The 13,290-nt window shown below is 34.4% G+C and overlaps 1 protein-coding gene across 1 annotated transcript; it reads right to left on the bottom strand.

Moving 5' to 3' along the window:
• Window positions 1-8,394: 8,394 nt before the first annotated feature.
• On the bottom strand, window positions 8,395-9,867 carry LOC105791466 (WRKY transcription factor 23). The gene is made up of 3 exons (XM_012619537.2): window positions 9,310-9,867; window positions 9,018-9,161; window positions 8,395-8,924 (listed from the first exon to the last, which is right to left on the bottom strand). The coding sequence occupies exons 1-3, from the start codon at window positions 9,675-9,677 to the stop codon at window positions 8,570-8,572; spliced, it is 867 nt and encodes a 288-aa protein (XP_012474991.1). The 5' UTR covers window positions 9,678-9,867; the 3' UTR covers window positions 8,395-8,569.
• Window positions 9,868-13,290: the final 3,423 nt, after the last annotated feature.

The following is a 13,290-nucleotide window of genomic DNA, read 5'->3' as shown; positions in this document are numbered from 1 at the left end:
GAAAGTTAGATTCAACAAAGTGGGTTATTAAAAAATGATTAAACCAAACTGTGAAATTGGAAAGATTTGGTTAAAATTAAGAAATTTAATGATTTGAGTTAATGAAATCAGGAATTTAACAGTTCGAAATGATTCCTACCGACCAACCATCTATGAGCATAAATGGTAATTAGTTAGCTTCATAAATAAATGAAAAAAGGGACACCAACTACAGAGGGATTAAAGAAGATTCAGGGCATCTTCCCTTCTTAGAAAGAATATTGCAAGAGTCAAGTCAAAAAGTCAACTTTTAAAATCTTTAGAATTTTAAAATTTAAACAGTGTAGACGACAGGTGGAACCCCGATGGGTGACAGGAAGAGAGAGACGGCCAAAGAAGGATTTCAATTCCATTTTTATTTTACTCGTAATTTTTATATTAGATTTGAGAAAAGAAAAGAATAGTCTGAACCGGTCCGTTTTAAAATATTAATATTAGTCTCAGTAGTACATAAATAATAAAACAAATTCTCTGATTGGAAAATGTTCTGAAACTTGCGAGTGAACCCATTAATCATCCACGTGCAATTCAAGTTGATCCAACAACACTTTGGAACTGGACTCTTTCCCTGGATGTAGCCCTCCCAAATCAAATATTTACTCTATAAATTTGCATTTTGTTAGCATTACAAGTACTTAATGGCCGGATCATGTTCGAGTTGAGCCTAAATATGATATTAATATATTTTATATTTGTTCAAATTTACTCATTTTAAGTCTGCTCATATTACTTTTAGATTTTTAAAAAATATATATTTATATTATTTTAATTTAATATATATTTTTATTTATTAAAATTTTTTATATAGTCATCTTAACATTATTTTAATGTTTACATTAAATTAGTATTATATTTTTTAATGCGTTATAAATTACATAATATATAAAAATGACATAATATAAAGTATTATAAACTTAAAAATAGGTGGGGCCAAGCTCGGGCTTTGAATGTTCAAACCTGAGTCCAACCCATATTTTAAACAGGCCTAATTTTTTTGCTCAAACCCATTTTTTTAGCATAATATTTTTACTTAAACCCTCTCAAATTTCAAGCAAGCCTTCAGCCTTGGGATGATAGCCGACCCATAAACAAGTCTAGCTAGCACCGCAACAAATAACACAATTTATCATTTTTAGAGTTAATAATCTTTAGAAATAAAATCTTTGAATTCTAAGTTTGTTGATATTATGTAAATATGATAGACCATTTATGAAGAATGATCCATTTCAAGCAACTTATTTGGAAGATTAAATCGAATCGGATTAAGTAATTGGACACTTTGAAATATGATAATTAGTTCACGATTGTATTGGAAATCGGATGCTTTAGAAAAGTACGTTCGAAAATTTTGATGGTATTTACCATTATTGCCAAAAAGTGCTTTAGAAAAGATAAAATATTAATTTTCCCATTCATTGTCTTGCCCATGACTTTTGTCTAGAACTGTTTCCAGAACTTTTCCGCTACGAAGAGTTATTACACTTGCATTCTACCGAGGATTTGGCTCCGTCTGGGAAGGTAATTTACCTTGAGACTACAAACAATTAATTGCCATCGAGAGTTTACTAACTTGATTAGTTAACTCTTGTATTGATGCGTTTGTCCTTTGTTGATATTTTGCAGCATCGACAGCAAGTCTTTCCATAACAGCTTCTAGAGATGTGCTCGGCTTGGGTTGTTATTGTAGTGGTTGCAGAGGTCTCGGTTGGTATGATAGATTATATCGGGGATTAGCTCCGTAATTCAAGTTGGGATGATCCTTCCACCCGGGATTATAAGTGTTGGAGAAAGGATCATAGCGTCTTTGCGGAGGTCCCGAAAAACCTCCAACAGCATCAACATGTGCCATTGAATTGTCGTTAAGGATTGGGCACAAATCCATTGGATGTTCAAACGTAGTACAAATTCCACACAGTTGGGTCAGATTCTTCTTTTCTGTAAGCAAAGATTGAACAATATTAGTAAGCCTATCTAATTTATCTTTTAAGGATGAAACGTTTACCCCATTAACCCGTCTTGTGGGTTTTGAATTTGGTCGATACTGTTGAGAATTTGCCGCCATGGTGGATATCAATTCTCTTGCCCTTTGAGGAGTCATATTGACAAGTGCCCATCCACTAGCAGCGTCAATCATCTTCATTTCCATAAGGAGCAAACCCTCATAGAAATACTGAAGAAGTGATTGCTCGGTCAAACTGTGTTGAGGACAACTTGCACACAGATTTTTGTACCGCTCCCAATAGTCATAGAGCGATTCACTCTCCATTTGGCAAATTCCCACTATGTCTCTTTTAAGTTCAGCTACTCACAATGTTGGGAAAAATTTGTCAAGAAATACACAAGATAAGTCATCTCACGTTGTAATAGAACCAGGGGGTAAGTAAAATAACTATTCTCTTCTAAGGATGATCATTCCACTCGGGATTATAAGTGTTGGAGAAAGGATCATAGCGTCTTTGTGGAGGTCCTAGAAAACCTCCAACAGCATCAACATGTGCCATTGAATTGTCGTTAATGATTGGGCACAAATCCATCGGATGTTCAAACATAGTACAAATTCCACACAGTTGGGTCAGATTCTTCTTTTCTGTAAGTAAAGATTGAACAATATTAGTAAGCCTATCCAATTTATCTTCTAAGAATGAAACGTTTACCCCATTAACTCGTCTTATGGGTTCCGAATTCGGTCGATACTATTGAAAATTTGCCGCCATGGTGGATATCAATTCTCTTGCCCTTTGAGGAGTCATATTGACAAGTGCCCCTCCATTAGCAGCGTCAATCATCTTCATTTTCATAGGGAGCAAACCCTCGTAGAAATACTGTAGAAGTGATTGTTCGGTCAAACTGTGTTGAGGACAACTTGCACACAGATTTTTGTACCGCTCCCAATAGTCATAGAGCGATTCACTCTCCATTTGGCAAATTCCCACTATGTCTCTTTTAAGTTCAGCTGCTTGCGATGCTGGGAAAAATCTGTCAAGAAATACACAAAATAAGTCATCTCACGTTGTAATAGAACCGAGGGGTAAGTAAAATAACCATTCTCTTGTTGTATCAACTAAAGAAAAAGGAAAGGCCCAAAGTTTGATTTCATCTTCGGTTACTCTCTGAGGTTTCATGCTTGAGCAGACCATGTGGAATTCTCTCAAGTGAGTGTATGGATTTTCGTTCTTCAAGCCTCGAAAACTGGGCAAAAGGTGAATCAAGCCTAATTTCAACTCAAACGGGGTTTCTCCGATTGGATAGTTGATGCATAACGGTGTTTGCTCGTTGGGAGCAGTTGCTAGTTGACGAATGGTTCGGTTTGTCATCCTTTCTGGTTCACCGAGGTTGTCTTTTGCTTCTTTTGTTTCAAAAAGTGGTTCGGTCTCAGGTTCAACCACTTCGACTTGTTTCCCACATTGAATTGCCTCTGTACGAATTACTTCGCTCAACTTCTCGACGTTGGATTCTAGGATCCTTTGTCCTAGCTCAACTTTTACTTTATTTCATGTTTAAGAGTTTCCGTCTCTTTTCATCGTGCTCGTGATGATTTCTCGATCTCTGGGTCGTATTCGAGATCTCCGAATGAAGATCTGGTCATTAAGACGATTTAAACAATTGTAAGTGTTGTTAGTCCCCAGCAACGGTGCCAAAACTAATGGTTGTCGATTCTACCAATATAATCCTACACCTAATTTGCAAATTTGAGCAGTATAGGGAGTAGGGTCGATCCCTCAGAGACTGTGTTTACTGAAAATTATTTCTCTCTCAATCAGATTTATGTCTGGGAAGTTGTCATGCCCAAGAAGTTTAGGGGGATAAAACTTGAAACCTGAAATAAACAGAGGAAAAAGAATGTGTAAAAAGTAAAAGCTGAAGACAATTAAATAAGAAAAAAATAGTTAACTAAATTTGAAGAAAAATCAATTAAATTTAGCTCAACTTCAGGCAAGGGTTTTTCCGTCTTTGAACCAATCCTCGAAATTCGATAAACTCTTCTTTTCCAATAAGCTAGTTATAGCTACCAAGGACGCCTCGGACACCAATTCTTCCTTGTGTAGATTAGTTACAGAACGTCCTATAACTAACCCTTGCCGACCGAACAACCTACGAAGTGTTCGTGATTTAGAACTCCGGCAACTTTGCGTTCTAGAAGAGCCTAGCTCGAACCAATGCCTTCAACCGCGTGGGACATTTAAACCCAATTACTACTTCCCTTGATAGAACCAATCAACAATCGTCACTTGGCACGCCAATGTGTTTACGGAAAACCGATTAGACAATCGATCCATTCGAAATTCCAACTGTACGTCTAACCACACTAACTCAAATGACGTCTTGTTTTGACTTAGTGTTGATTTGACTTTGTGAGTTGATGAAGTCATACTCTTAATCCGGAGAAATAATAAATACTGAAAATTAAGAGTTAAAATGGCTCGGGTTCATAACTCACGGGTCTTTGACGGGGTTAACACCGACCTAAAGCTGAAAGGGGTTTAGTTGGCTAAAGTTTGGGGCATATTGGAGTTGGGCATATCTGGAGAGGGTTGGATAAATGAAATAGGGTTGAAATGGGTAAAAGTGGGTATGTGGCTGGAATTTTGTTTGGGTATAAAAATGGTTTTAGCCTACTGGGAATGAGGAAAAGGTTTGAAAAAGAAAATGTAAGTGGTGTAGGTTGGTGACAAGCTGGAAATTGATAAAAATAAAAGTATAAAGAACCAAAGTCAACAAATAATTTCGTGAGAAGGAAGGAGATTATATTCCAAAGATGAAAGCTTCATTCTCTAATGAACATAATAGCACCTATTTATACTAGTGACTTAAACAAATTTTCCTAATTAAAAGCCACTAGCCATAGAAAATCAAGGAAAAATATTCCCATGATCCTAAATGTCAAAATAAATCCCTACATAATCTCCTATTAAGTCAATCCAAAATTTCAGCCAATTATAACTTTGCAAAATTCTATTTTGGCCCGCCTTCTTTGCTCTTTTCTTCAATCTAACCCAATTGTTTCTCTTTTTTTCTTTTGACCCCAAATTGCACCCCTGTATAAAATTCAATATAAACATGGAGAAAATCAGTTGTGCATTCTCATAAATTGACCAATTAAATTACATAAAATATGTTATTTTAGCATTTAATCAAATATTTATTTTAGACATAATATTGTAAAGTGAAAATTTTAATTAAGGAATAAAAATGTAATTTCATTGAAAAGCACTTTTCCAAAAAGCCAAAAGCTTTTTTTTTTTTGGCTTAGGTCAAAATTCGAGTTTAAAATCAATGTTTGGTTTGAAAAGCTATTTGTTTACCAAATTTTTAATTTGAAATCATTGTTTGGATTAAAAACGCTTTTCAACCTCGATGGTAAATAAAACCTTATTGTTTGGGATTAGAGATAGTGAATTATCTGATTCAAGTGAACTCCATAAGCATAAGGAAACTGAATTGTTTAAACAACTCTTTTTGTGTTTTTATTTATTCTTTATCGAAGTGCCAACACTTTCATTTGCATAAACTTGTTCTTTTCGCAATTATCGATTATAGATTTCAACAATAATCAAATAAAAAATATCATTTATTGTTTACTAGAGTCATAATTTTAAAGCTTTTATGGTTTTGCAAATATTTTTTTTTTTCAAAGTTGAACAACAATTGCAAAAATAATAATTTCATGTATTTTTTAAACTATAAATGTTAACTATGTTAAAATTTTAGGCTTAATGGTATAAAAGGTCCTCAAATTTTTTTAAAAAAATCAATTAAGTCTCTGCGATCATTTTGCATTCAATTGAGCCCTTCAATTGAGAAAATTAATCAAATAGACCTTTGACCAACATTGACCGTTAAAAACTAAGGGAATTGATGATGTGGCAGTTACAGTCGGTTTAAATTATTTTTAAAGTTTTTTTTTTCACATGACAGAATGACATGGATTTTTTTAATGACATGGAATTTAGTTATTAAAGTAATAATTTTATAAATAAAATAATTTGCTTTTTTATTATATTTTCTTCTACAATTTCAAACTTCTTATCAAAATGAAGAACTCTTTCTTTTCTAAACCTAATCGTCACTGCTCATCATCTTGTTGCCAGTGAAGCTCCTTTTGGTGCTCATTTTAACACTAGAATAAAGCCCTTTCTCCCATTCTTTCTGTTTTCCAAATGATTTTCTTTTATGCTAACAGGAACTTTGTGAATCTAAACCTTAAGTTCAAAACTCAACCCATCTTCATTATGATCATTGGTATCCAACTCTTTTTTTTTTTTGTAAGTTCAATGCCTCAGAAGAATCAAAGTAATTAAGTGGAAATTTTTAGTTACCCATCATAGAACAAGTTTGCACTCTTTTACTTGATTTATGGGTGGTGTATCCACCATAGGATTTTCTAATCAAATATGGGTTAGAAGGACTTTTTACAACTTTTCTTGATTAGTGTTGTAATTTTTTTAGAAAAATTGTTAGATTTGTTTGCCTATTTTTGTTAACCGGTCACTTTTTTGTTGATTTGGGTTTTATACATTTGAAACATTTGCCTTAGGCTTAATTATTTGGGTTTTGTTGAGGATACAGTTATGGTTCATTTTTGCTAAAAAAATGATGATGCTAGGTGTTAACTTTAATGGTGAGGGTGGAGACGGGTTAGCAATGGTGAAGGTGTTGTTTGGGAAGAGTTTATCTCCGTTGTTTGGAAAGGGTTTATTTGATTAATTTTCTCAATTGAAGGGTCCAATTGGGTGTAAAAAGATCGGAGAGGCTTAAATGATTTTTTTGGAAAATTTTGAGAGCCTTTTGTACCATAAAGCCAAAAATGTATTTTTTTTTAATAATACAAAAACTTAAATTGATCTATTTAAGAATAAAGGGATTAATTTAATAATTTCACCATAAGATTTATGATTTTGTTATGTACAGCTATTGATTGCAAGCTTGTTGTTTATTATTTTGAAGAATATTTGTTGTGATCTTACATGCAGAGTAAGTTTTGTAGGAGGGTAAAGTGAGGAAATTAGAAGATTTTGTAGAGACCAAAACTGTAAAGATTGCTTAAATTGAATTTGTAAGGTTTAAATTAAATTATTGATTTTCTAGGAGATTAAAGGTTGGAAATGAAGGGAGATGTGTTCCCCCGGTTGCATTTGTAGATGGTGTAAAATTTTCCTTGCAAATGATTTCAGCAGTGGATATCACTAAAATCCCAACATTCAAGAAGATTCAGGTGAGACACGTCTCATGCGTATCAAAATTAACAGACCAACAACCTTTTGTCGTTTAAAAAACATTTGTAATGTTTCATATTTTTCTTGATCACCTTTTCTTTTCCACTTCAGAAACCGTCCATACAGTTTAAAAGAAAAACAAGCACATGGAGTGGTCTAATTTAACTACCAACGACAATTTTAATGATTTTGCCTCTTAATGAACCCTAAATTGCGGGGGTTAGTCATCGTCAACCTGGGAAGCAAAAGCATGTGGCAATGTAACTGCCGCCAGGCTAAAGATTCCTTGGTGATTGGTTTTAGGGTTCTTTTTATTTCCTAAAGGGTTTACTATCATTAAGACCACGTCCTGTTTTCACAATTTGGTAAACCCTATGAACTAATTGCAGCCTAAAAGAATCGCTCTACTTTTAGTCTACCTTAGCTTTTAGCCCAAAGGCCTACCTTAACCCTGTTTTCTCCTTTATGCAGGGTCCCGAAGCATGTATGTAGCTTTCACACAGCGAGTCCTTGTTGGGGGCCGGTGGTAGGCCCTATAGGACTCACGTAACGGATTATCAGTGACTTGGCAGGCTCCAGGCTTACTCTTTCAGGCGGCTGGTTTCCCCTTTTTACTTTCAAACCCATTTTCCCAATCATCTCCTTTGTATTTTGTCACAGAATTTTTTATATGAGTTTACTCCATGATATTGATTCATATAGAGCATGTCAATGTAAATGGCATTCTTATACAATTCACAGAATCCCCCCACCATTCAATGAACCAAATTTATGAGTGGAAATGTTGAGTTAATGTTCCATTTGCCCCCCCAAAAAAAGCATATTTAGATGCAGCACATTAAAGAAAAAAAAGAGAGAGGATTTCGTTGATTCCCCAGACAAAATAGAAAGCTTTTTCTAGCTTCTACATTTATTGTACTCTGAGAAAATCCTAGCCATCAAAATCTCGATTGCAATGCCTTCAATGGGGAGAAGGGGAATCAATGCACATTCCTTCAACAACTAAAACAAAAGGTATAGGACAAACAAAGGGTCAGAAGAATTAGAGAAGGATGAACCAAATTTCCGTGGTGTATATAACCTCTGCATGTCCAAAACCCACCAAATGAGGTAAAAATGGAGGGGGGAAAAGAGACCCAAATAAGAAAAACTATTTAACTAAGTTCTTCCATTTGATAAAAAAGCAAAACCAAGTTATACAGTGCAGTAATCTCCACTTTGTCGGCAAGAAAATTACATACCAGAATGAACTGATCACCCAAGTCAGTGAGGGAATTTTTGCATTTACATATATAGCGATAATGGGTTTTGTAATTCTACTCTTCTTTCAGCATATGGGATGGTATAACGTCTTGAAGCAGGCCATGGTCTTTAAGCAAAGACGATCCCGGGCTGCAAAATCGCCTCTCATGGTGAAAATTACCGGCTTTAATGGAGCCATTGTTGTGTCCAAAGTTCAAAGGAGGCAAGGTATTGACAAATGGCTGTCGTTGCTGCCGATAGTGATAAGGAGCAGAACCGGCGCCACCACCTAGACTGGAACGAGGCTTGATGGGACTGGGATGAGTGTGCTGGCCTTCGTAAGTGGTGATCACCATGCTAGGATCAGTGAAAGATCTCTCCACCCTTTTTTTCACGTTACATGAGGTGGTGGTGCAACGATAATAACTCCTGCGAGTTCCAAAAATAAATTAAAACCATGGAGGTCGTCTGAAAATTTATCTAAAATGGGGTTAAAAAAGCTTGAAACTTTGAAGTTAGTACCTAGGAAAGGAGCTGTTTTTTACAGCTTTTTGGCCGTACTTTCTCCATCTGTACCCATCTTCTAAATGATCAACCTCGCTCTTTGTCATGAACGCGAATCTCGGCTCGCTCTGTCTCTTCTGATTTGTCTTCTTGGGTTTCAGCCTAGACCCACCACCGTCACAAACGCCAAAAACACACACACACCTCATCAGTTTTCAAATGGGAAAAAAATAGGGGTGTCTCACTTTGACTGTTTAAGAATAAAACCCAAAACACAATACATAAAAGGACCCATGCTTGTAGTACTCACTGTTTCTTGGTCTTTTGCTGGTCTTCTTCTTGGTCATCATCGACTTGAATAGGTTCATCATTGACAGCCTCGCTTGAAGCTGATGAAATCGAGGACGAGTTGGGGGTTGCAGGCTGATAATTAAAACGCTCGTTTTTCGTAGAACAAGGATTCAAAGCCTGGTTTACTACGGCAGATGGAGCTTGTTGTTGTCCCATATCGAACAAAGGAGGCTTCAAGTCTTGAACACCCAACAACTCCATAAACCCTAATGGCATATTCCCTCCTCCTTCACAGCTCCAATCAAATATACTTTGCAATGGGAAATAATCAGAAAAGGAGTTCCCCAACTCCTCCTCCATCTTTAATACACCCTCTTTACTCTCCATGAATATCAGTCAACGAAAAAAAGAAAGCCCCAAATATTGTATCTTCATGAAAAGGTCTCGCAGGCAGCACAGCCACAAGGGGGTAAAGGGAGAAGGAAGAAAGGGTAGAGTAGGGTTTGATGTGATTTATAAGGTAGGTGTGAAACAGACTTTTAGGTTTTGGAAAATAAAGTGGAGATTTTTAGCTAATGGAGTGAGACAGAGAGAAGAGTATGTATAGAAATACGGGAAGAAAATTAAAAAAAGGGATTGACTGGCAATTACAGGTCAACTTTTTGTGCTGAAATTCAACAGTGCCGGTTGTCTCTGCATGACCTCATCGATTCGGACAGTACATATGGTCCGACGCTTTGAAACCTGGATTTTGACTGCATTTTAATCCATTTCATAGTGTGAACGTCTGAGTTCTTCTCTTTTGAATATAATATTTTTATTAAAACTTGAGTGGGAAAAAATCACAACAAAAGGAAACCTGAACTAGGTGTGAAAATGAAGGGCATAAATCAAATGCATATATGCTCATATATTCACTTTTTATTTGTAGAAATTTATTCACTTATTCAGTCGGTGGTAATGGCCAACTTTTCTTTTGCAGCCGACGAAAATCTCCATGTAAAAGAAAAGAAGAAGAAAGATCGAAATTCTCTTTATTTTGGCTTTAGGATTTGGATTTTAGAGTGGGAAGAAAAGAGGGTTAATTTCACTAAAGGTCCCTAAACTATTGTTTAGATTTTAAATTAATTCTTATACTTCAAAATGTTCAAATTGAATTCTCAAAATATTACCATATCAACCATGTTCTTTCACCAATTTACCAATCAATTTAAGTATTCAATTGTAAGCACATGTGTATTCATAGCATAGATATTTTAGATCCAAATTATAGGTACAATAGATTTCAGCTAGATTAATAGGGAGACTTGATGGATATTATAGCAATATTTTAACAACTCAGTTAAAATATTTTAAATTTCATTAAAATTTGGACTATAATTTGAGGATGTTAACCCAAGAAAAGAATTGCACGTGAGATTTAGCATGACATGAGGCACAAAACAAGGGATTCGAATTTGATCCTCTATGGGCAGGCTGACATAATTTGCGTGTAATCTCAACTTACCTTTGTATCCCTTCAATAATTCGGTTCTTAACTTTTTCTGTATTAGGGATTTAATTTAGCATCTTCTTTTTCACATACTACTTTCTTTTAATTAGTAAATATTTCGTTGTGATATCAATACCTTCAAAAAAAAAAAAAAAGGTAAGGATGAGAGCCTTTTTTCATTTTTAAATTATTATATGCATGTTTCATGTTTTCATTATTTATTTTATTTAAAACAAAAAGTTAATATGATTTGATCTTGATTCAACCATTTTGATAGTGAAAATTCTGAACATAATATTAAATATAAATTAGCAGATTGAGACTCTAAAATTTTGATATTTCCAATTTGATCCACACTTGATTATGTGTAGTAATTAATTCAATTTGAATTATTATAACTTCACCAATGTAAGTATAAAATTAAAAAGAAAAAACTAGACCCAAGTTCGTACATTAATATGAGTTGTTTAAAAGAGAAAACCAAAATAGAAAATGGAACTGTTTTTGATGCAAAATTATGATCATATGTCTTTGTTCTTCACTTGATTCCATGTCAACCACTCCCACCTACTGTCTCCTGATTATTATTGCATGAAATTCTCCCTCCACTGCCCCAAATAACACTCTTAATAGACGGCATTAAATACCATTCTCAACTTTAAAATATTTTAGGAGATTGAGCTTTATAGTTGTTATTATTATAGCAATTAAGAATTTACAACAAACCAACAATTTTGATGTCTTCTCAGACATAGATTGAGCTTGGAGCTTGTGTTTTGAGATGAGTGTCGATACTTATATCACCAAAGGATAAAGATGAAAATAAGGAAGTAAACTAGCTTTAGATGATAAAGGGACGAAGAGTGTGCATGAATGTTTAAGAATCACATATGAGTATTTATGCCTAGCATTCAAATTATGGCCAATGGTTGTCTATTTTACCATATTATTTCATTGGCTTGCTTGATTTCTTTTAGTGTTAGGCTCCTCATGGTAATGTACAATTTTACACGATGAGATTCTAACCTTAAATACCTTAAATAGTAAGTCAAAGCCTTATTCGCCATGGGGTGTGAAATTAAAACAAAATAGGCCAAGCCACACGATACACGGCCCGGGTGTCGCCATAAAGGCGAGCCTTTCGCCACCTTTCTCACTCGCACATTGCTCTTTGCCTAATCAGGCTTTGCTTTTCAAGGGACCCACTTTTGTTATTTTATTTTATTTGTGTTATCAAAAGCACGCCAAGATCCACGTGGTTTGATCCAAACGGGTGAGATTGCCTTAGAGTTTGGCCTCATGTTTCATCTTCTCCTTTCCCTTTACGTTATCACACTACAAGACATTTTATTATATGACAAATCACTTAACTTTTTTCTAAAAAATAAAATCTTCTTTATGATTTGTGATCACTGTTTAACTTATTGAAAACGCATTTAAATGGGGTTTTCTTCTATAATTATACATTTTTCCTTCACCTATAAAGAAAGTTAAAGGGACCATGTTTGTACGGCAACTTTGGAAGAGGGGTCGGCTTGCTTTTCATGCACGATTTCAATATCTTCATAGTTCGACCCTTAACATCAAATTTCGGATACAAATTTAGATAACCATTTTTTTACTAAAAATAATTAACTCCTAAACAATATAAGTCAGAAAATAACTTAAAAAACCATAACTTTAAATAATTCAAACCTAAAAATCCTAACTCGAAAATAATTTAAAACGATCTAAAATAACTTGAATTTGAGATTACCCAAATCAAAAATTAATTAGGAAATTGAATGACCCGAATCCTAAATATTTAGAACAAAAACTCAAATGATCAAAATTTTAAAATTTAAACAGTTTGACTCATTATCTATAACATTTACTAAAAATATGTGATTATAAGAGTACGTGATTTAACCAATTTACGCTAATTTATTGATTAAAGCATGAAAAAACTTTTAATAAGGCAAAAAAGAAGGCATATATATGTCGGTTAAAAAAAAAGGGCTTTAAGCCATTTTATTTAAAAATTAGGGAAAAGGGTCGATTTTGGGACAAATGACAAAAACATTTCTTGCAAGAAGCATTTTCGGGTGACATGGCATGAGAGAGAGTGAAAACGTATTGTGTATGATGCATTAGAGTGAAAAATGTGTCATATAGGACTCGCTTTCAGTAAAAACACATCCTATGTGGTACGTTTTCACCTCTTTTCTTACCACACCACCCAAAAACACTTCTTGAAAAAATAAAAAGAAATTAACAATTAGATTGAATTCTGAAAACCCGAGAATCTCAAGATAAAATTTCTAAAAACCTGAGAATTTTAGGATAAAGTTTTTGAAAATTCGAGAGTCCCGAGATAAAATTTGCATCACATCTTTTTGTGGCAGAACAAGAATATTATCTTTAAAACTTTTCAGAAAAAAACGCTTCTTGTTAGAAGTATTTTTTTAACTTGTCATGTCTGATCTTTTCCAACATTTTGAAATATGTTTCATATTCAGTGGTAGTGTA

This window comes from Gossypium raimondii, chromosome 8 (assembly GCF_025698545.1).
Source record: "Gossypium raimondii isolate GPD5lz chromosome 8, ASM2569854v1, whole genome shotgun sequence".
NCBI lineage: Eukaryota > Viridiplantae > Streptophyta > Magnoliopsida > Malvales > Malvaceae > Gossypium > Gossypium raimondii.
This window is presented reverse-complemented; position numbering and strand designations above follow the sequence as displayed.

Excerpts from the sequence above, each read along its gene's own strand:
- LOC105791466 (XM_012619537.2), bottom strand. The coding sequence starts at position 9,677 with ATGGAGAGTAAAGAGGGTGTATTAAAGATGGAGGAGGAGTTGGGGAAC. Across the intron at positions 9,162-9,309 it reads CAGCAAAAGACCAAGAAACA|GCTGAAACCCAAGAAGACAA; the intron begins GTGAGTACTACA and ends TGGTGGGTCTAG. Across the intron at positions 8,925-9,017 it reads AAAAACAGCTCCTTTCCTAG|GAGTTATTATCGTTGCACCA; the intron begins GTACTAACTTCA and ends TGGAACTCGCAG.